The sequence below is a fragment of the Meles meles genome, chromosome 6 (assembly GCF_922984935.1).
Source record: "Meles meles chromosome 6, mMelMel3.1 paternal haplotype, whole genome shotgun sequence".
In the NCBI taxonomy this organism is placed as follows: domain Eukaryota; kingdom Metazoa; phylum Chordata; class Mammalia; order Carnivora; family Mustelidae; genus Meles; species Meles meles.
Window position 1 is genome coordinate 132,011,335 of NC_060071.1, and position 24,895 is coordinate 132,036,229.

At 41.5% G+C, this 24,895-nt stretch overlaps 1 protein-coding gene across 31 annotated transcripts in view; it reads right to left on the reverse strand.

Moving 5' to 3' along the window:
* The window catches only part of NRXN3 (neurexin 3), a 1,600,055-nt gene that overhangs the window by 184,892 nt on the left and 1,390,268 nt on the right, over positions 1 to 24,895 (reverse strand). For all 31 annotated transcript variants that reach the window (XM_046009334.1, XM_046009311.1, XM_046009316.1 and 28 more), the window contains one exon: positions 1,307 to 1,478. In XM_046009334.1, the coding sequence (XP_045865290.1) occupies positions 1,307 to 1,478 (172 nt within the window). The remainder of the gene's footprint in view (positions 1 to 1,306; positions 1,479 to 24,895) is intronic.

Here is a 24,895-nt window from a genome sequence, read left to right on the forward strand (position 1 = left end):
CAGGAAGACTGGCTATTTGGGGGTGAGGGGAGGGGGAGTGAGTAGTAGCACCATTACTTCTGATTGGCTTTTAAAGAAAATTAATGCTGAATTAGGCATGAAAATGATAGCCTTCGAGTCATTCAAAATTCTTGGGCCACTAATAGGCAAATTTACTTTATGCATTTCTCCCAAATGTGATGATTATTAGCTAAACAGCTCTTAAAAACTTCTGAAAATGTGCTTTGGGTTCCCTTATCCCTGAGCCTACTTCACTATTAGGGAAGAGAGAGGATGGCAGTAAGAGAATTATGGGGAATTTGAAGCCTAGGAGAGAGAGAGAGTGAAACATAGTCTCATGCCCACATTAGTGGAAAGTTCAATATCTGAGCTAGCCTCTTGCATCCACCTAGTGATAATACCATTGTGGAACAAAGGCCCTTAGCCAAAGTATTTTCCCTTCCTTTCCTGGAACTTTTATGATGAGGGTTCAGGACTCTTTTGCTAGGAGAGGTGAGAGATGAGAGGGAAAGCTAAAGGATGATTTGAATGATCTCTTTAAAATAAGGAAACCTTTCCTCCATTGCCCTTGATTTGGCCATCTGGCTCTGGGACTTTGCTGGCAAATGCTCCTTGACCATAAAATTTAAACAGATGATTAACCCCTCTCCCTCCCACATCAGCATGCTTGCTATTAAAATGCCTACTAGGACTAATCTCTGAATATCAAAGCAGGCTTAGCGTTAATGAAAGGAAAAATTGGCCAAGTCTACCAAATGAATGAAACCTCACCCTTCGTTTTTCTCTCATCGTTACCCTGACTTGATATTCATCACATTTTTAGTAAACTTCCTTTTAGAGTCTTTCTGAAATCTCTAACCATCTGTACCTTCAACCTCCCCTGCCTAAATGGCACCATAGAGTCCAGATTAGAAAAATGGATTATTCTGTGATCAACAGTAGCTCACGATGGAGATGGCACCCCATCCCTCCCCTGGTCATCATCTGCAATGCCCTGGAAAACCTAGAGCCATTGTCTTTAGTATGAGCCAGTCGGGCAGTAGGTCAGGTTGACAAAAAATGTCCAGTGCATAGTTAGTAAGTCTCCAGAAGCTCCCTACACTGAACCAAGCCCTAATGCAATAACTCTTCTCAAACAACAACAACAAAAAAAGAAAACAAACAAACAAAAAAAACCCCAACGTGATTGATGTGCTTAGTAATCAGTGTTTTATGATAATGGGGACAGTCATGAAAAAGTTGCCACTTAGGAGTAAGAATGGGAGATCCAAAGAGAGTGCGTGGTCACTGAGCGTACAACACGTACCTGTGGGATAATGCTCATTCACTGGCCAGTTGTCCACCTGGAGTGTGGCATTGCCGCCGTTCCTGGTGAAGCGCACCACGTGATATTTACCGTCATTGACGGGGGTTCTCTCCTCCTTGATGGAGATGTCAACGGTGCCAATATTGAAGACAACTCCAATTTTCCCCTGTTCCTATGAAAAGGAAACACAAAAGGCATAGTTAGCCCCAACCGCAAAGTGTTCTCTTTAAAGTGGATCCTCCAACTCGCAGTAAACCTGTAGGTACCCAGAGGGAGCTGTCTGAGTGAAGGGAACAATAGTAGCCTACATTTCTCCATGGGCTTTCATCTGCAGCATAAAAGCCAAGGGTATAAAGCCACCCAGATTGCTCTCACGGGCTGCCCTTGCACAGGTTACATCATTTGATTGCTCTCCACAGACATCAAAGCTGGAAACCACAGAACCACGTAAGAGCTGGGCAGTGAAACTGCAAAGTACATTTCTGTGAGAGGAACGAAGCCTGTTTTCTAGGGGAGGTAATTAGACACTGGAGCCTAGATCACCTCGCAGTTTGGATTTAGGACTAAAGAGGAAATATAAGCATACTTGTACATTTCGGGGGGGGGTTAGGGATCGAGGCCAAGGGGGAGGGGTACAATGAATGATGAGCAGGCAACAGCGGAGAGGCTAGCATTATAGATCAACACCTGAGGACACGCCGTGTTAAGTCTCAAACCCATAGGAAATGTATCCTTAGGAGAGGCCAGTGAAACGGAGCTGGGGTTTTCAGGGTCCCATGGCTGCTACTCTTCTCACACGTGTGCCCCTATTCCTAAGGCTCATCCCAAGAGGGATATGATATTCAGCAGCTGTATGCTACACAGCAAATGAGACCTCAACAACCCCCAAAAAAGTTTTCTGGGAAGGAAAATACAATGAATTCCAGAAGAGAAACACTCTGGCAATGAAGGTGATGAGGATGGTGAAGGTAGAGACGACGGCATCACCTGCTTCCTGAGAAGGGCCAGAAACACTGAAACATGAGTAACGCTATTAAAATTCTTACTTTTCTCCTCTAGTCATTGGTTACGGCTAAGAGTTGGAATTCGTATTTGCAATGAGACACAAAATGGAAGTAAGCTTACTGGTCGGACTAAATCCGTTTCTGTCAACCTCCTAGGAAGGTAGCACCGCACACGGCACGTCAGGAGGGATGGGCGAGGACAGGAGGAGACATCTTTCTCCATTTTTCTAGTTGTCTGACTTATTGGCAACAGGTCGAACATTTAAGGGCAATAAAATTTAGTGGTAACCCTGACGTTCTCTTTGTCCACATAGTCTCTGTTATCCTCTCTGTTCTTTTTCAAGAGGTAGAAGGAGAATAAGAAGGTGGAGGGGGAGGAGGAGGAGGGAGGAAAGGATAAGAAAAAGAAGGATATGAAAAAAGAAGTCCAGAAGGCATAGAAACTAAGTGTAGGAAGGATTTCATGGAAACTCAGATTTAGTAATTGGGTTCATTTATTTATAAACAAAAATCCATTCAATACACAGCACTTGTGCTTAAAGTCAGTAAATTAAGACTTCTGGTGAGATTTTAGGCACTGGGTTCCAGATTCTTTGGTACACTTCTTTTTTCAAAAGACAGGCTTTCTTCACCTTGCCAATTTTCCTTTAGGAGGTGAACACATCTTATTCCTGATCAAAGAGTGGACAAGTACCTAGGAGTCTTGATTTTAGAAATTAGGCGTCTAAGGTGACTAAGAAAGGCGGCTTTCAACACGCAGGGATAGCTGTGATACGGGGTGGACGTTGCTCTTTCCTTTGTGTCCAGATCGCACAGCACACAATGTAAAATGATGTCTGCAATCCCCATGTTCTCTTCTCTGCGAAAAGGAATGCCGGTGCCCTCCCAAATGGGGACTAAATGTACTTATGATTTCGTAAATCCCTGTTTATTGGGACACTATGTTCTCAGGGTGTTTTTTTTTTCCCACCCCTACATCTCTAGCGCTAAACAAAGCACCTAGCATTAAAATGGAGAAATGAAACTGATGATGGGTCCTTTTGCATCTTTCGTGCCCATAATTAATAGTGTGATGGATCATTTTATTCTTTCTCCTTCATTCTCTAGGAATTCAAAAATGATATTGTGATTTTTCTGCTTTCCCCTACTTAAAGCACCGGCATCCTTTTCTAAGGGTCAGTGTGTACATGTTAGAACCTACTCATCCTTATGCCTAAATAAGCAAGGTTATAGTAACCTGAGTCATAACCTGTTTAGCGGAATGAGGGAACCGGAGGATTTAAGAAACCATGAGTGCAGACACCATCACTCCTCTGCCCACCCCGCAAATGTGGGCTGTTTATTGCACCACTGTTCTTCAATGAGAAACCATTATATAAATCCTGGACGCACGGAAAGGGCTGCTGGTGATTCAATTCACCTCGGAGTCACTAATTAATCATGGATGGAGAGCAGTTTTCGGTAGAGAGGAGACCTTTAAACCAGCATTCTGTAGCTTTTCAGCAACAGCAGCGGCACAGTACAGTTCTGGCTCAGTGAGTTGGCTGATCAGCGAAATATGTTCTCGGGCAGATTTTCTGAAAGATCCATAATAGATTCAGGGTAAGAAAAGATTTAATCTCTGCCAGAATAAATATTTGGTCCTTATCGGAGGCACCACACATTTGCCACTGTAATCAAGGCTTCGGAGAGATCTTCTTTATCCTGCGAGCGCTCCCGCCAATGTCAGTGGAGACCCTTACCCAGAAGTTCCATTGTGTTCCCCCCACGGTGGTAACTGTGGCTGTGCTAGACCTCAGATGTAATCTCTTTACTTGCAGTAATAAGATTTCATTACTGCAACCTCTTTGTCATTTGTCCTGGGACCATAGTGGCATTATAATCTGTGGCTAACTGCTTTGTCTCAGTTCGTTATAAGTCGTATGGCAAGTACCCATATAGTTGCCTAGGATTGAATCCATCACGCTCAGCTGCCATGAAAATGAACTCTGCTGGCTCATGCATTTGGAGAAGAGACGATTTGAGGGATAAATAGTGTTGGCTTTGGAGACAGCCCCAGCTGACCTTTTGGGAAAGTGACCTAACTTTTCTGAACCCCTTTTTAGTATTATATGGTGGGGACAGGATACCAGCTTTCCAGACTTCTTAGGGCTGTTATAAGGCTAAAATGATACAATTACAGTGATGAACATGGCAGCACTGTACAAGTAAATAAAATAAAATATTATTCAAATAAAAGGGATAAATGAGATCAGAAGAAGGAACAATCCAAACATTTGACTGACTATATGTCACCCCCTGTGAGCACTGGGGAAGTTAATTTGTTCGAGAGGATAAACACGGTTTCAGCATGGCATGGTTCAAATAATGCCTCTCTCTGGCTCTGAGAGTTATGTGACCATGGGCAGGTTATTTAACTTCCGATTTCCTCACTATGAAAGGATCTGGGGAGGAAGGGAAAGGTGAATTGCTACCTTGGAAGCTTGTTGAGAGGATTTTAGGAGAATACACGTGTGTGAAACGCCCAGCACGTGGCCGCACGTACTTTGGGACTTCAGTAAATGTCAGTCATCTTTTCCCTTTCTCTCCCCTCATCAGTATAGTTGAAAGTGGTGGTGCAACCTAAGGGCTGGCTGGTTGGGCAACAGTGTCATCAAGAAATATTGTAAACATAAATGTAAGTTTTAGCAAGTAGAACATTAAAAAACAACATTTGCACGGTTGATTTCCTGTCACAGTTTGGTAGCTGCTCTCTCTTTGCATTCCTCGGTGTCTTTTATAAGCCCGTCCAAGGCAAGCAAAGTGCGGCTGCAAAACCAGCATGACTATAAATTTTAATAACTCCACACCCATCACCACTAAAGTTGCTACCAAAGGCAATCACTTCAATCTATGTTCTTCCTTGATATTAAAAACACAGACAAGTGGTAAATCAGAAGACATTACCAAAGAGTCCTCAAATGCAATAAAAAAAAAAAAGTGTTAAAAAAAATAAACAACACACACAAAAACAAGACTGAACGGCACAGGAAAACAGCTGTCTGTAAATAGCCAGTAAGTCATTCTTCATCAATAATAACTGTTTACAAGCCCACCTGGTTCCTCAAATTAGTCCGGCTCCAGCTCTCTAATCTTCCTTCAGCCACATTATGTTATTGCTGTGGAGGTGACCCATGAGATCCTACCAACACCAGGGGCAGATTTCAGGAGCAGAGATGCACAAGGGCAAGAAAAATCCTCAGGAATCAAGAGCTCCTCACAGGCAATCTCTTCATTCATTCCGCAGTGTCCCCAGGGAAGGCAAAAAAGAACCATCCACTAGTTTAGACAATTGAAGCTGACAGAAACAGAACTGGGGCTCTCAAAGGTATGCCCGGGAGATGTGCAAAGGAAGCAGTTCTCAATATCCTGCCTTCCAGGCTTCCCACGGAATCTGTGAGTTCAGGGCTAGGCGGTCATAAAGGACGAACAACAGGTATGTGATCCTTCTTGGGGCCAGACACTGACAGGTCTGGCATGCCTGTCCCAAAGTCTGGGTGGCAGTAAATAGTCAGTGACAGCATTACGTCCCCCCATTATCAGCTCATAGTAAGAGAGAATTTCTAGGTCCCCTTGTGATGTGCAGGGCCAAGAAACCAGTGGTAACCCATAAATTAGGTGTCACTCCTGAGCCACATATTAAACTGCTGGTGTGAGACCAACCAGTGTTCTCCCATTGGCTCTCAATCACTGTATCCAGCAAATCTCTGGCAGTGGCCTCTTTGTCAGCCTGGGTCACTGAGTGAGGATGGCAACAAGCCAACTCACAATGGACATGGAAAATGTGAAACAAAGCTTGATTGCTTTATGCCACCAAATCTTGAATCTGCTTGTTATGCAGCATAACCCAGACTACCTTGAAGAATGGGTAGGTGCATGGTAGGTACTGAGAGAATTTTTTTTTTTTGAAGATTTTATTTATTTATTTGACAGAGAGAGATCACAAGTAGGCAGAGAAGCAGGCAGAGAGAGAGAGAGGCAGAAGCAGGTTCCCTACTGAGCAGAGAGCCCGATGTGGGGCTCGATCCCAGGACCCTGAGATCATGACCTGAGCCGAAGGCAGAGGCTTAACCCACTGAGCCACCCAGGCACCTGATAGAACAATTTTTGAATTTTTTTTTTTAAGATTTTATTTATTTGACAGAGATCACAAGTAGGCAGAGAGGCAGGCAGAGAGAGAGAGAGGAAGGGAAGCAGGCTCCCCACTGAGCAGAGAGCCCAATGCAGGGTTCGATCCCAGGACCCTGCGATCATGACCTGAGCCGAAGGCAGAGGCTTTAACCCACTGAGCCAGCCAGGCACCCCCAATTTTTGAATTCTTACAATTACTCTCCAGATATTATAGACTAAAAAGATGGAGATTCAGAGAATTAGGAATTCACACAACTAAGAGAAGATTCACTTAAGATTAAAATCCATGGGTTTTCCACCATGCAATGTTACAGCCACATGTATTACATGCTGCAGTTGAATTACTTATATGACTCTGTAAACGTCACACATTATATACTTTATGTTTGCCTAACTTGCCTAATCTGGCTACCTAAAGTAACTGTGGCTATCTCAAATGTAGGGATACTGACTGACAGGTGCTCAGTTAATGTTTGTTAAATTAATGGATAAGAGGATGAATGTATAGGGAATCAGAATGCATTGTTTTGGTAGAAAAAAAAATTGTATTGATAAGTTTTTATACCATGGGAGGTTAAATAGGATTTGTGTAGTAGATGATAATGAAGAGAATTGTTCATCCATAGCCAATTTTTTTTGCAATATATCTTAATCAAAACATATAATCTCACTGTGCTTTATGTATGCAATCAGAAAAAAAGATGAGGTACAATTTTGATTCATCAGATAATTTTGGCTGAGGGAGAATTTTCCTGAAGTTCTCTAGGGTAAAACAGTCATGTGTTTACTAGAACAGAGTATGGACACTTTTCACGGCCAGTCACTGTCTTTCAGTGAAGATCATCAGGCCCTTCTTTCAATGTTATGGTCTCCTTGTTCTAGACTCAAGATAATTGTTAGCTAATAAGCAAGGAGTGTGTACTTTCTGTATGCCGTTGTGCACTATTGAAAATTCAAGAGATATAAGAGACCAGGTCTCTCTCTCAAGAAGTCTAAGCCCATCAGGAATTGTCCAAACTGACAAGACTCCAACTATGGAGCTTGGAGATGATGTGGACTTTCACTATCATCCCAGGCCCCTTCCCTTGGTGGGGTGGGGTGGGTACTGTGACAGGAAGGACAAGGGAAAAGGAAAGTGTCTTCTCTAGGTTCCAGAAGCCTTTGTGATTTAGAATCAGAAGACCTGAGCCCAGTCAAGCTCCACGTCTTATTGTCCAGGCAACCTTGAGGAGGTCATTCAACTATCTATATGAAGAAAAAAAAAACAAACAAACAAAAAAAACCAACAAGACAACAATAGTAATACCTGTGTTGAATGGAATTTAGGAGACATGAACAAATTCTTGGCAAATTCTGAACTGCTCTTCAAAGGACGATATAAAAATGACGTCGGCAGTGGGGGGTGAGGATGGCGGGGATATCTGGGTGACAGAGAAATAGCGTGGCAGATGATGAATGAGTCAGAGGCGTTTGCACACATCCTATAGGATACCACCCTATTTAAAATGACTGTCTCCCATTCAACATCATCAGCTCTAGAATCTACAGATTGTCCCTAGAAAATTCATGTTAAATGGCTTGGAAACAAGTTCTATTTTCCTAAATCTGCGCAGGTCTCAGTGACCTTTGCCCCCACCCAGCAAAACTGCATCCCCCTCTCCACCTACAGCTGTGCTTCCCCTGTTGTTGTGCTGAAGTGTGATTGTGGGAGGTCAATCAATTAAAGCGGATTAGATCCATGGACTGAATTACTAACAGAGGGCCGGGAGAGATAAGACTGATAAATTGCTCAAGACAGCTCCGTCTCTAACTCCAAGCAAAGGAAAAAAAAAATAAAATAAAATAAGAGCGAGCGTGGACGACAGCTCAGGACAATGGGAACTCTGACCTGAAAGGGGGAGTCGAGGAAGGACAAGACAGCCAGTGCAAGTAAATAAGATGCAAGTCCGAGCCAACGCTCTAATAGTCACTGGTCACAAATGGCATCTTGAGTCACCGTGTCCTTCAAATCCACTCTGAACATTCACTTCCAATGCGCAGACCCCCAGCGTCAGACCAGTTGGATATGACTGTTTGGTAGTTAAGTCTGACTGCAAAGCAAAAATTAAAGTTGATTTCTGCAGAAGCCCTAGTGTTGCACCAAGACCTGGCAGGATTCAGGTGACAGCTGGCAGGGAAGTGATAACTGCAACCCGGTACAGACAGAACATCTCCCATAAATGCCTTGCTTTCCCCCCAAATCTCTACTGAAGCTGTGAGGAACTGTCCCATGGCTTTAAGAAAGAGATCTCGGGCCCCGTGCTCATAGTAACAACACTATAATCCTCAAATATTTAAAAAAAATACATTTTAGATCATCAAGAATATTATTCTAGATCATCTTACAAGTGTGGTCCTGGGACCAGCAGATCAGCATCACCTGGGGACTTGTTAGAAACGTAAATTCCTGAATCTAACCCCAGACCCTCTGAATCAGAAACCGTGGAGTGGGGCCCAGCAGCGTGTATTTTCACAAGCTCTCCAAGTGATTCGGACAGTTGCCAAAGTCTGGGAACCACTTCCTTATGTCTTGGTTTCACTCGGGCAGTGGTTTCAACTGGGAGTGATTTTGTGCCCAGGGACATTTGGCAAGGTCTGGAGACATTTTTTTGGTGGTCTCATCCGGAGGTGGGGTGTGCTACTGGCATCTAGTGGGTCAAGACCAGGAATGCTGCTAAATCTCCAATAATACACAAACAAAACATATCTGCCCTATAACATCCACAGTGTCCCTATTGAGAAACTCTGCACTAGGCAGTATGAAACTTTAGTCACGCAACAAACATCTATCTCTAAAGCATGTGTGGCTTGAAAGAAGCTGATCTAGAAACATTTTTATATATGGCCTATTTTTCCTCACAGCGCTCCTTCTTTGAGGTATGAAGGAATACACACACACATATACAATGTTCTTACATACACACACACACACTATGCGAGTGTATGTAAGCACATGTTTGTGTATACACACATGCCAGTTTTCACATGTTTGGTCTAAAACTATGATCTAGCTCTCAGAGCACAGGGTGAGCTCTGAGCATCTTAGCATTTGGATAACTGGATTCTCCCTAAACTCTGTGTTGTACTCCGGTGCTCGTTTTACAGATGGACACTTGGAAACGCCAGCTTACGTGGCCAGAAAGGGGCAGGTCTGGAATACGTGTCTTACATTACTTTCCCTGCCTGGTCTTGGTAACCCCCTTCTCTCTCTCTCTCTATTATTAACCTATAATGTATTATTTGTTTCAGGGGTACAGGTCTGTGGTTCATCAGTCTTACACCATTCACAGCACTCACCATAGCACACACTCTCCCCAATGTCACTCCCCTTCTCTTTTAACTCATTGCCACTAGCCGCTAAGAAAATGCCCCAGTACATCTCCCAGCACAATGACATGAGCTGATGGTCCTAACTCCCATCTAGTCCCTTGACTCTTTACTCCAAATGAGGTAATTTTAGTCAGTTTCCACAAAGATGGATGATAAGCAGCTCCCCTGCAGAAGACAGACTAATAAAAAGCCAGCAACCTTTCTAGAACTAGTCTGCGGCTGTAAGGAAAGCTTTAGTGATTTTCCAAAGTGTTTTATGATTTACCTGTGTTTTAAGGGTACTTTGCATTTGAATGACTTCAGTATGCTTCCACCTTTTGATGTGACCTAAGGAAGCCTTAATAGGCTTTGGGCGTAACCTGTGCCTTCCAGAGGCCTGAAGTCATTAAGACAAGACCTAACATCCAAAACTGGAAGCCAAGTAACTTGTGCAGGAGAAATACACAGAAAACTTAGGGTGGTATGGTTAGAGCATAATTAGGGCAGGTGTGTATACTAGATTTTCTGGTTTCAAACAGTGTAATTATATTTTTTTGATGTGCTATTTCAATTTTCAGTAGGAAATGTGTATGTAGGGGATCTTATTAAAATTGACTTATTTGAATACCTCTTGAAAAAACTGAATTAACATAGTTTCAAGGTGAATGGACCTATGTGAACAATAAACATCAACCAAAATTTCTGGTTTAATAAGTGAGGCATTCTCAGTCACTTGCCTTGATGAATTCCAAGTCTAAACTTTTACACCATTTTCTATCTGGGGAAAAAAAAAATTAGTATTCACGTTTCAAAATTGAGAGATTTAGTGTTTGGGATTATCAGAAAATACGATGCAGATTACTGCATGTTTTAATGATGTTTTTGGAGAATGGGCATGCAAAAGTTGTAAGAGGCAGATTGGCCTGACATAGAGACCAACAAACAATGCGCCAAGTCCCGCTATTGTCTATGTATGTAAATAAAGTTTTATTGGTAGGCAGCTGTACTCATTCATTTACATATTGTCCAGGACTGCTTTTGCATTCTAATAGCAGAGCTGAAGAGTTGCAACAGAGATCTTGTGACCCAAAAGCCTAAAATATTTATTCTCTGGCCCTTTACAGAAAAAGTCTGCTGACCCTTCTTACTGAAGCTTGCACAACTTAAGGCTAGCCTGTTAATTGTTTTGCTTTGTTTTTGTTTTGTTGTTGTTTTTTCTTTTCAGTTTTTGACCTATAGTTTATGTTTATTTGGTGAGAATGACTTGAATGTCAGTGGGAGGGTCAGACAGGGAGCTTGTCTGTACCTGCTCATTCAAGAATTACCTGGAATATAGGAGACATTTCTAATAAGAAGACAATGTATATAAAAAATTCACCCAATTTAGGTCTGACTATCTATCTATCTCAGATCCATTAAGGGTGGTTTAGATACTAAAATCAATTCAGCAGAGCACTGTTTGAAGGTAGGCAGCTGGGGATACAGAGAAATATATTAGAGGCTCCTGGCGAAAGATGCTGGTCTCTAGGAATAGTCTGGTAATGGAGGCGATGAAGCGAAGTTGTAAAGTTATTATAATGATACGACATTTCTTTGTGAAAATTTCTCTAGTTCTCTGGAGTGAATCACGTAGACATTAAAGTCTTGGGACTCTAAAAGCCAGCACACATCACTCTGATGCCAGGCCTTCGGTTTACTACTGAGAAAGAAGGAGAGACGAGAACAGCATTGCTACCCAACGAGCAGTCCGTCTCCAGGGCTCCGGTGCATCTGCAAGAGACTTGAGTCCCTTGAGTGATAAATGGTGATTAACTGAACTCTCTTGGTTTACCTGCAAGGAGAATCTCCTGTGTCATCATCTTGGGATGAACACCCTGAAATAGGGACTCATTTTTCCTTTCCTGGTTATCGTAAACAAAATGGCCAGCAGACTCTAATAGATCAGCAGTGCCTGTCTGCACACAGGCAGGCGGGGGTGTGTGTGTCCTGGAGATAGTGTTGCAGCGAGGTATTTCATGCAGGTGATATTTTATGGTCCTCCTCCCTATCAACTATCACCACTGTAACAGCCCCTCTGGGATCCTATCAGCATTTCTAGTTCAAAACGCTGATTCTGACCTACCCCCCACCACCTTAATGAAAGCAACAGGGGGAAGAAAAAAAGTGAGGTTTAAACAGCTACAACACATCAGGAGAAAGCGGGCCTGCTGACTTCCACGCCAGCGTCAAAGCCGCTGCAGGGGAAGTCATCGGGACAAGGGAGCAGAGGTATAAAAAGACAACACTTTCCCTTGGCCCTGGGTGAGAGTAGCAAAGGTGACCCAAACAGGAGACTTGAAAGCGTGACACAGGGAGCTGACTCATGCCTTTGGAAAAGTGTCCAACATACCGACATTGAGAGTTATTTCAAAGCTGCATACTCTTTTGACAGAATAATTAGGAAACACAGCTTTTTATTTTAATTTACTTGAATATTGTAGTCCTACCAAACCGCAAAGTGAGTAAGTTTTAGCCAAGTGGGGAAAATGCCCCTAAGACACTAGGCAGTCATCACTTCCTGATGGTACAGCAGGCCCTGGGCGCCATCTGGGAGACAGCCACAGCTTTAGATACACAAATTACCCACTGAGGTTATAATAAATCCATACACAATATGAAGAAGTGTTTATATTATGGCATTTAAAGGGCACAAACATTCTTTCTTTTCTCCCTTCTTTATGGATGCACTACAATTTTACTCATTGACATAAAGATGCTACATGATTTCATCCAAATGGCTAAGGAGCACAGTGCTAGAGAAATAGAGTTGTTATGTGTATTTATGCCCACATAAGTGTGTGCATGTGTTTGAATAAGACCTTAAAACTTAACCTATCCAAAAGCTGGTTTCTCTGACCCGCTCTGTTATGAAGTGATGATGGCCCAAGAGAATTCAGGCCCCTCTGTGTCCATCAAAAGGCATCTGTAGTCACATGGGACTCCAGACCTTAAGACAGTCCCTGGGCAATCAGTGCAGCCCTGGGGCCTTCACTTTCATAGAAGGCCTCTCAGGAATGTGAATCTATCACAGACCTGACTCAGAGCAAACTGTGTGTTTCAGAGTAAATTAACATGAGGAAGCTTCTAGAGTCAACATGAGCTCCAGGCAATGGAGCTGGACATTGGTTGGACATTAGAGATCATTAATACAGTAAATGATCCAAAGACAGGACAGCTCTCCTAGGCCTGGCTTAGCCCAAAGTTGAATGAGGTACTCTTTCCTATATAGAGAAGAGACTTCCCTCTGCCAAAGAGTCCAGCTTCCCTAACCAGCTGCAAAGATGTACAGAGCTGGGGCACCTGGGTGGCTCAGTGGGTTAAGCCGCTGCCTTCGGCTCAGGTCATGATCTCGGGGTCCTGGGATCGAGTCCCGCATCGGGCTCTCTGCTCAGCGGAGAGCCTGCTTCCCTTCCTCTCTCTCTGCCTGCCTCTCTGTGATTTCTCTCTGTCAAATAAATAAAATCTTTAAAAAAAAAAAAAAAAAAAGATGTACAGAGCTAAATGCAATTCTATATGAATGCCCTCCAAGAGCCATCTTTCATTAACTATGTCTATCTTTCAGTTATCCCACAACTTCTCCTGTATCTATGCAACCTAAACATAAATTGTTTGCATGGATTCTTCTTTTTTTTTTTTTTTTTTTAAATAGAGTGAGTCTTTCCCCCTATTAAATCTCCCAATTAAATCAGGCAGAAAATGTATTTGTATTTTCTCTGTCTTCTTCCATATAGCGGACTTGATACATGTTTTGCTGAGGACCAGACCCAATGGTGAAGGCATTTTTACATTTTTCAGCAAGCAATACTTTGGTGTGGTACACAGTATCTCCATCCATGGTTCATTTGCTGCTTTTAAATTTTTGCTATGATTTTGCTTTGGGAGAGTGCTTTTGAAAATGTGGATCATGACCATGTCTCAGGAGACCAGGGCCATTAATTGACTTCATGTAGACTACTGAATAGTCTTCAGGATAAATGCCAACATGCCTATGTAGCAAAGGACAATCTACTCTGTTGGCCTAGAGGTGATTGGTTCAGTGATCCATTTCCAAGATCTTCAATCCACCCTACTTCTTTCTTTGGATAGACTCAAACTAAAGTCTTAGAGGTGAACACTATCATCCCATTACCAGATTCTTCAACCATTAGGTTCCCATTAAACATCATTTAAACCCTTGAAATATCTAAGATGCCAGACTTCCAGAGAAGCTTATTTTCATTTTCTTGACTCCTCCTATGCTCCTAAGTGCTGGTCAGTATAACATTCAAGCTCTGCTCGTTGGGAGCCTATCACCCCATCACAGTCCTTTAAAGCCGCCTCTGGCAGGAGGGTGGGGGAGGCTCTACGACAATCATCATCCATTTCAATTTATACCAGACATGTTAAACTGAGGATCTTACACATGATTATATTTTGCAAGAAATACCTTCATTTCTCCAACTCAATGTTGCAGAAATCAAAGTCAAGTCAAAGAAATTTTACAGTAAAGTATCTACCAATCACGCACTCTGCATAGGGTACTTTGGTAGGCCTATCAGATACTACAGAAATATATGGGAACCATTCAGCCCTCAAGAGTGTAAACTCTACTCCAGTGTTTTGAAAAGGGCAACAGCTTTGGAATCAGAAGACATCGATCTAAATGCTCACTTAATGTGGGTCCTGGAACAATTCCTACTGGACCTAGTTTCCTTATGTGAAAGATAGAGATGGCATTCCTGAGTTTGTGGGATGATGATGAAGGTGAAAAAGAGATGTCTGTGATGATGATATGAAAGATAGAAGGCACTGAAAAAAATACAGCATTAGAAAACAGATGAGGACCAAAGAGAAACAGAAACAAGTACACAGTTCCCTAAATTAAGACAGGAAATAAAGGACACTCCCATATGATAGTTCTAAATAAACATCCACAGTCAGTCCTTGAAACATTTCCCAGGTAACTGGAGGCATAGGATTCATTATGTGCCCTTCAAGGTAGAAAATTCTGCCTTATTTGGGAGGGGTCAGGCCAAGGGTTAGGTTAGAAAAAAAAGGGGGGTTAGAGAAGACATATATAGGTAGCTGTCCATGAGGAGGGAAGGAGGAATGGGGGAAGTTTACAAGGTTGAAGCTGTTGGGATGGAAATGAGATTCAGTCTGTGGAAAGGAAAAATAGAAAATACTTGGCATATAAACATTTTAGAATATCAACCAGCTGGTCTGCTTTCTGAAAGTTCAGTAATGTTTCTGAGACAGAAACCTTTGAATATTAAGGTAGACTCTCAGGGCTCAGCATTATACAAACAAAGAGAAAGCATTTTTAAACTTCATAAAGATGCTATATCTTAGAGAATATTTTCTCTTTTGCCCAAAGGGCCCTCCCTGTACCCCCTGGCAAATGTTTCTCTGATGATGGCATTATTATATTTCTGGGGTTTAGAAAACTACAGACTCAAAAAAATATAAATAACATCCATGTTTTCCCCTAAGTATGCCCTGCTCCTCACTCCCCTGCTTTCTGCTGTAGGATTCTCTCTCCCAGTAAAAGAAGAGCTTTAGGGGTTTGGAATGGCAATGGTTTGTGCTATGCTTATACCTAACACTGGCCCAGAGGCTCAAGGCCATCAGGAAAGACATCACCCACGTGATGCTAGAGCACCCATATTTCAGCAGTTGGCAGTGGTCTTAGTGCTGCTAACTAGTCACATCCATGCTCAGTGACACCTCTGTGTCATTTGAGGCAGTGAATAAGGTGAGAAGAAGGGAAAATTTAAAGAGGGAAGGATGGGGTGCCTGGGTGGCTCAAATAGTTAAGTGTCTGACTCTTGGTCTCAGCTCAGGTCTTGATCTCATGCTGCGCATGGAGCCTGCTTTAAGAATATTAATTAATTAATGAAGAGGCAAGGAAGTAATGGGGAAACAGACAAGGAACTAGATGAGTGAAGGAACCCTATCTGCAAAGATACAGAAAAACAGCTCCCCAGACCCTCAAATCCAGATGTATTTCTGGCCACTCCACTTTGTACTGACTTCAAGAAACTTCCTGCAGGCAAATATAGTGAGGCAAACACCTGAGAAAGGCAGCTATAAGCAGACACGCCTTCTTCAGTAGAGACCAGGATGCGATTTTGATTCAACTGCCAAAGGATGCCTGCTGAGGAGCCACACCAGACAAGGTCCATCCAGGGAATGCAGAGCAACAAGCACGTGGGGCACCAGAACCCGAGTGTCCAGGACACAGAGGCTTCAGCCCCACTCTGCTGACACACAGAAAGAGGACCAGGAATCATGAATCTAGCCCAGAAAGGCACAGTACACAAACTGTACTGAATCTAGGGGGCACACATTCTGAAAGGGTATTGAAAACAGCTCTTGGATTTGTCTGTTGATAAGTTTTCCCTGTAGGTACTTATTAACTGCATCATGTAATAAACAAGTTACAAATTCAGAACATACAGGTGGGATCAGGCCCTCAGGTGTGTATTCTTTTATTTTTTAAAAGGAGGGGCTACTGATAGTATCTTTTAAAACGTGGCTTCGTTTTCAAATTGGATTTCTCAATTTTTCTTTTTTTGAAAATAGTAAGATTTAGCAACACTGGGATAACATTTCTAAAACACAATTAAAGGCCAGAGTTAACCGGAGGGGAAGAAACGTACAAATTCTTTAATTCATCACGGCCTCCACAATTCCCTATTACCTATCAGATGCAAAGTTCTGAGTGTTGGTGGCCATTTATTATCAAATGTTCTCTGGGTTTTTTTGTTTTTGGTTTTTTTTTTTTTTGTATAGTAAGGGTAAAAAAGAAAGGGAAATATTTTTGTCACTGTATGACGAGCAACTTCTCCACACCTCAAAAAACAATAGATTGAGGGCCATGGGATTCAAGAAAAATAAAAGAAAGCACTTTTTAAAATATTCCATTCCATTTTAATCACTTTAATTATGAGTCTGCCCTTTCCAGACTTTTCTGTTTTTTTAACCCCTAATGTACTCTAATAATCATAGACTTTTGAGCGAGACAGGTCTGGCTTTAAATTTTAACTCCACCACTTACTGTATTTTCTTGACCAAGATGTATAGACTCCCTAAACCTCAATTTTCTCACCTTTAGTGTTGGGGAAAGATTATCTCCCACACAAGCTTGTTATGAGGACAAAATAACATATAGGCAGTACCTAGCACATAACAGAAGACACTCAAGGACCCGAACTTCCCTGTCCCTTTAAAGGGTCAGGATGAATTAAGCAGACATAATCATAAAATCTCACACACACACATACACACACACAGACACACACAGACACCCACAGACACACATCTAAAGTGCCTGCCAAATTGTAATGACCCAACTGCTGCTTCAGAGAGATGGCTCAGCTCGATGTTTTAATGCACTTTTCATGGACTGAAGCTCAACAACAAAATCTATCACTGTTAAGCAGTGTCATAAGAAGGTCTGACTTAAACAAAATAGACTTCCTTCTGAACTCTGAAGTGTGGTAGCCACCTTCACCTTGACTCAGAAACACACCAATGGGCGAAGTACATACACTTAGCCAATAAACAATAGGATTAATAAATGCCAGCGAAGATAATGATAACAGAATGCATTATTGAAAGCTGTAGAAGAGGAGACCATTCAGTATAGAAAGGTGTGCATCAATTTTATGCAAACACACTTTTAGTTCTGTGAGTTCATATATCTGCATGACTATAACCATCAAGAAAAATTTAATGTAGGCCAGTGCTCCAGAAATACCATTTAATTTTGAGCAGACCGTGATATTGAAAAAAAAATATTTTAGTTATATAACACATTTGCCAAATAAATCAAAAATATTCATTGCAATAAAACAGCTAAAAAAATAGAATCGCTACTCTACCATGTTGAGGTTTAAAGTGAGCAATAAATTACAGCCCCCTCCATTCCAAATTCCAAGCCACTTGAGAAATGGATGCAAGCTAAGGATCAGGAAACTTTATTGCTTACGGAGCTGGATAGGGGAATGGGTCTGGGACAACACTCAGACACGGCCACACATTAGGTTTCTTGCTCATCTTTCAAGTTCTGTTCCCTTTCCCATTGTCCCCTATAAAGAGGAAAATGGCCCGGGTCTGGGTACTCCCAGCACAGAGAGAAGAACCCTCAGAACAGGAAGAAGGAAAAGAAAGGTTCTCACCAGACCTGTGTGACTCTATCCAATCCCACCAACCAGATAAGGGATTGGAGAGAATGTGTAATAAGTGTTACTTCAGGGGCAGCTGGGTGGCTCAGGCAGTTAAGCGTCCGACTGCTGATGTCAACTCAGGTCATGATCTCAGGGTCCTGAGATCAAGCCCTGTGTAGGGCTCTGCTTAAGACTCTCTCTCTCCCTCTCCTTCTGCCCCTCCCCCACTAAAATAAATAAATCTTAAAAAAAGAAGAGGTATTATCCCAATATTTTCCAGTGAAAAGCAGTTGCTTAATAGTATAGCATAGATGGGGAAACCATTCCTTTTCTAACACACCAGAAGCCCCCCAAAAAGCCTTTCCAAGCAAACTTACTGATATAGATTGACTCCCAAGAGGACCTAAGGAGCCATTCCTCCGGGATCTAAAGACGACTTGTTAATATGAGGTTGATATATGTTCAGGAATCTTCAAATGTTACTTCACGGTCATGGTGAAGCTTCCTCTGACTAACCAGTTAATAACAACCACTATTTCTGCTGATGGCTGAAAATCTTAGCAACATACTGCCGATGTCTTAGATCTTTGAAATAGTGGGTATCAGAAAAAAAATGGTAAGAGAGAGGAACGTTAAATATGACATTTAAGCAAAGAAATTATAATCCTAGCTGATAAAATTTCAGCAGGCCCATGGAACTTTCTTCATATCATGAACTTCTGCATCTTTTGTAAGGGGCCTGGGGATCTGCGTGGCTGTCATTTATGTCAATGCACCAGCCAAGGCTCTTCAGCACAGCCCAACTATGCTGTCAACCACAAATCCCAAGGGATGCATATAATCACCATATTTACTGTGATGGTCCAGGCAATAATGATGCCCACTGACTCTAATGAAACTCAAGTGCACGTGTCATTTTGAAGATGCTATTTATTCAGGCAGAGTTGCCTGTCAGCTGTCTCCGGCCAAGCGATCCAGCCTGCAATTTAGTTAACAAACTGAGACATCATAGAGATCAGCGCTTCTAATAGGCTTCCTTGATTCACCGGGGCTTTTCCACCTGTCTTCCATACTGCAAGTCTCTAGTAAAGTGGCACCGGTGGGAGGAGGTCCCAGTGGAGTTGAAAAGACAAGGAAAAGAAAGGAACGACACCAGCAACAAAAAAGCAAGGAGTTTGCTAAGTTCTCAAGAGGAATCTGCCCCAGAAGAAGAAAATCCAGAGAAAACATTTCTTGGGTCCAGTAATTCTACTGTGGCCAGTCGGGCAAATTTCAAACTATTTCGCCTTGTAGCTCAGATCTGCCACCATCAGTTTCCAACCTTTATTCCTAGTATTCTTACCAAACTTTCTGAACCTTCTGCCCCATCCATAATCATTGATTAACCCAGCCATTCATTCAGCAATGTGTATGAAGTACCTACTCTGTACAACATACTGTGCTAGGCATTGGTTCCAAAATGAATAGAACCATTTTGCCCTTTCAAATTCTCTTCGTGCTGATGCTCAGTCTCAAGGATGGAATGAATGAGGGTAACCATCAAGGAGAATGGAAATTCCAAGGGCCTGCTTTAAGGAAAAAGAAAATACGGGGAACCTACCTCCATATGAAGGCTTCCAGGGAGACACCTGATAGGATGATCTGTGCATTTTCACAAGATTTTTTATGATCTTTTAACAGATCGTTTTAACAGATCTTTTATGAACTACTTAAGGACAACAAAATTAGGGAAGAAGAGGAATTCGCTTTAGGTTAGAGTGACATGGGAAAGCTTATTTTTTTTTTAAGATTTTATTTATTTATTTGACAGAGAGAGATCACGAGTAGCCCGAAAGGCAGGCAGAGAGAGAGAAACGGAAGCAGGTTCCCCAGCAAGCAGAGAGCCCGATGCGGGGCTTGATTCCAGGACCCTGGGATCATGACCTGAGCCGAAGGCAGAGGCTTTAGCCCACTGAGCCACCCAGGCGCCCCATAGGAAAGCTTTATAATGGAAGTAGCATTTATATTGAACTCTGAATGTGGACAGAATGTGGATGGCCCAGTTTGGTTGCTATTGTGTCAAAAGAACCACAGGGATGCAAGAACCCTGAACGTGGGTTTGGAATCCTGGAAACCTGGGTTTAACCCTGGACCGCTTCATGAGTCACATGACCAGTCAATTAGCCCCTCTACGTATTAGCTTTCTTATCTTAAAAACAATAAAAATACTTACTTTATATACTACATAAGATAGTTTTGAGAACTGAGATAATGTATGTAAAAGTGTTGGTAAATTGCAATGCACAATACACATACCAGAAGATCATTAGAGGGGATCCTGGGTGGCTCAGTTGGTTAAGTATCTGACTCTTGGTGTCTGCTCAGGTCATGATCTTAGGGCCTGGAGATCAAGCCCCATATTGGGCTCTGTGCTCAGCATGGAATCTGCTTGTCCCTCTCTCTCTGCCCCTCCCCACCCCCTTCCACTGCATTCTCTCTCGAAAATAAATGAATAAACCCTTAAAAGAAAAAAAGAAGATCATTAGGTGCTTTACATTGTTGATTTGATTTTAAACATATATGGCTATTTCTTCTTCCAGTTCTTACTTTGATAATTTTTAAAAGGCTGTTTTCACCCTCTTTAAAACCTTCAATAGAAGCAGGAAATGCTTTGCTTCATACTAACTTCTTTCTTTTATCACAGAATATCAAAGTGCTCCTTGGAAATCATCTCATTAATCTCTTGGAGGGAGGTAAGCAAGCAGACACATATTTTGCACAGTGGTACATAAATATCAATTTTACAAATAGAAAAGCCTAACACAAACCTTCCTAAATTACATAGTAAGTAAAAGCAGCATCACAAATGACCCAAGCATCTCTTTATCTAATTATCTGCTCTTCTCATTATATACATCCAAAAACCTTGTTCTCCCAGTAGACGTCCATGTACAGATCTGGTTTTCCATCTCCAAAACAAGTAATGCCTTATTTAACTTTTAAAGCCTTTGTTTCTTTATCTAAACAACAACAAAACTGCCAAACGGGAGTTTTGAGGGATAAAAAAGGAATAATGCATTTGTAATATTTATGAAAGAAACCTATTCCTGTATTGATAACACACCAAATGAAAAGTAAAAGCTATTTTCTTTTCTTTTTTTTTTTACAGGGTAAGAATTTGATTTTTATCAATCGCATGGGTAGTTGTGCCAACATATAGCAAATCGAGTTGTGATTCTGAAAAACCCTTAATCATTATTAATAAGTCACAGAGTTAATTATTCCATCAATCAACAAATATTTGTTGAGCTCATATTATATTCAGAGAACTGTTCTAGATCCAAATGATATAAAGATGGACAGGGCACAGTGTAGGGTTTTGATAAGCTTGTAACTGAGTAGATGAGAGAAAACATGGATAAAAACATGTTGAAGAATAGAAAGTGGTGGTTCTCAGGGGGTAGGGGGGAGGGAAAAAAGAATAGAAAGTGGTAAAGACAGTAACATACCCAAAATTCGACAGAATTTCAATGGAAATGGTTATTCTGCAAGAGAGAGCAGGGAAAGCTTCATGACAGAGGAGACTCCTAGGCTCAGTCATGAAGGACACCTAAGATTTCAACAAATGGAAGGAGTGAAAACAAGTGTGATGAAGTAGCATTCTATGCAATGAGACTAACATGATCAAAAGGAAAGATTAAAAGAAAGTCTAATCAGCTGATGAGTTTGGCAAGAACACAGTATATGCTAGAGAGAAATGGATTCTGCTGGAACAAAAAAGTAGGTTGAAGCTAAATCATGTTAGGTTTTGAATGGTGCATTAAGGAATATAAATTGTGTTCAGTCAGTACTGAGACACCGCTGAGTGAAATCATACACACAACAATATATGTTAGAATATTTGAGCACGTTGTGAGCAGATGGGGATGAGGTAGAGGAGGGGAAATTTAACAGATAAAATGGAGATGAGGTAACAGATGGCATGAGATCCCAGAAGAGGCAAAAGGGCAGGAGGCCAAGGGCATAGGTAGACTCAACTGTGGGAAAGGTGCAAGCCAATTTTTCCACTGAGACAGAATGAAGGAGAAATAGTTGCAGCTGCACTGTGGTAGAGTGAGATCACCCTAATTTGACAGACATAAAAAAAAATCTATACAGCTACATTAGAAACATTGTAGAAGGGATTTTTAAATTGAGTGGGGACTAAACTGAGACCTTTATGGTCCTTTTCAACTTTACGCCAGGAGATGTAGCAATATGGCCCTCATTTTCAAAACGGAGGAAAAAGATATGAGTTCTCACAAAAATGAAACAATTTACACTTCTTTAGAAGAGGAATCAAAATGGTAGGTGGAATTAGCTAACAGAAGGATTTTATTCCACTAGCAAAGAGTCTTCTACATAAAGTATGCATATTTCTGTTCACCACCACCACCAGAACAAACTTACACCCAGCTTCTGATCTAAACATTTACTACCTTCTTGGTCTTTATGCACACTTGACTTTGTGACCTCTGGGCTTCAGAAAGAGGAGATGCAATAAGCTAGCACACCTTCACTAAGGACAGTCCCAGGGAACTCATTTCATGTTCTTAGGAATATATTTACCAAATGTGAAGATCAGGAGAATGATGTGGACAGAGTGTAAGAATCACAGAAAAATATCAGACAAGGTCTTCTGGGGTATCGCTGAAATCACAATGGAGTAAAATAGGGGATGCTTACACATATAAGGATGTATATGGCCCATTAAAAAGATGGCCAGATCTTGTAAGGCTGATCACAGGCCTAAGTCCTTAACAACTACCTGGTCAATAGTTGTATCGGTGACCTAGATGAAGAAAGAGAAGCCATGGTTACAAGTTCACACTTGTCCTATATATGAAAGGGATATGTTGACTATCAGAATGCAAATGCAGTGAGATGGGAAAAAATAAAATTCAATGAAAGTTAATTAAGATAAATATAGATTCATTTACATATAATAAACAACTGTGTAAGTATAGGATTGGGATCACTCCATCAAAATGGAGTGCAAGAAGAAGAGCTGGAGACATTAGACAACCAGGAGTTCACTAGGATCTAGAAGTGGAATAGAGTATCTATAAAAATTTTTATGTAGAGTTTTGAATAAATAGAAGAATGTTGCTATTGGAGATAAGGAGAGTCTCCTGTGCTTTGCAGGGGTTGGGCAAAGTACAGAACATCCTGCTCTCTGATAAATATCCTGAGTTAATAGTCATCAATAGGCCTTAATGACAATCCATACTAGCGTGCCAAGAATGGTGACATTTTGGGAAATACTTTGTGTCATCCGAGGAACGATTATGGAAACTAGAAAAGCGAAGATTTCAAGAGGAAAATGTGCTAACAATCATCACGAAGAACTATCTCATGAAGAAAGGAGTACATATTCATCTTTGTTATGGACAGTAGACCTCTGAAGAATGGGAAGAATGTACAGGGAGGTAGATTTTCAATAAAAATAAGACTTTTTTTCCCTTTAGAATATCCCTACTATGAAGCAGGCTGTTTTATAAAATCATGATAGAACTTCTAGAACTCAAAGCAGCCACTGGAAATGCATCTGTCAGGACTGCTCTGGAAAGAATTTGTGCACTTGGAGGAAGGTTCAACTAGAAGACTTATAGTGGCCTATCCATCTGCAAGGGTCTAAACTCTGTCATCAAATAGAGTCAAGGCAGTAACTAGTATTGCTCATGTGATAAATTATTGTCCCATGTCTTCATTCCTTGGAATACTGTGTAACTTTTCAGTGTCTTCCCACCAGGGACAAAAATATTTTCCATCTCATGACTAAGGCTTTTCAGTATGCTCTCTCTGGCCAATGGGATGAAATAGAGGCTGTAACCATGCTTCTGTAGTTTGAGTTGCCTGTTTGGGTTCCAGAATGTACCATGAAAATAATTTGCCCTAGGTAACCATTGACCCTTTACCCTGAGTCCTAGAATAAATGCACAGTGAGCAGACCTGAACCTAATTCCAGCGTGGAGCCAATCCTAGTCCACCTGCAGCCCAGAGCAGAGCCAGCATGCTGAGTTGAGCTGAGATAAGCCAAACTTCAGTCAACCTCCTGGTCTGTGAGCATGTGAGTACTTAATATTATTAGCCACTATGTTTTAGGGTGGTTTGTTATGCAGCATTATTAAGCAGTGACTGACCAATATATTGAGCTTTAGAAAACATGAGCATGTGAGTACTTACTACTATAAACCACTATGTTTAGGGTGGTTTGTTATGCAGCATTGTTAAGCAGTGACTGACCAATATATTGAGCTTTAGAAAACAAAAGACTCAAATACTTTTTCAGACTGGTACTAAGATTTGAAAGTTGAGACCCCAATATAAGAAAATAGCCATACAGCTTTTTTTGCTCCATATATATTAAAGAAGAAATGCCAAGTTATATACCTTCTTTCCTACCTAGTTTAAACTTGAAAAATTTGGGGGTGTCTTCAGTGGGTTAGGTGTCCAACTCTTGATTTCAGCTCAGGTAGTGATCTCAGGGTTGTAGGCTCAGCTCACGTCAGGCTCCACACTCAGTGGGGAGTCTGCTTGGGATTCTTTCCATTCTTCTTCATCTGCCCCTCCCCAGCACATGCTCTCTCAGACAAACTAACTTGCAAAATATTGGTATTACATCCATTCTAAACAGCCACTGATGATATAGATAGGAAATCTGCTTCTCTTAGCCATTAGTAGAACCACTTGTCTTACCTTAAAGCCAACAGTAATGACTTCTGGATACTGTTATTAGCTTGGAAGAGTTCTTTCTATTTGACACCTTAAGTCTACTTTGCTGTTAGTAAATCAGTGGTCAGAATTGTTGCTGTTGCCTCTATATTATGATAATGTAATTTGTACTCTGTCTCTCTTAA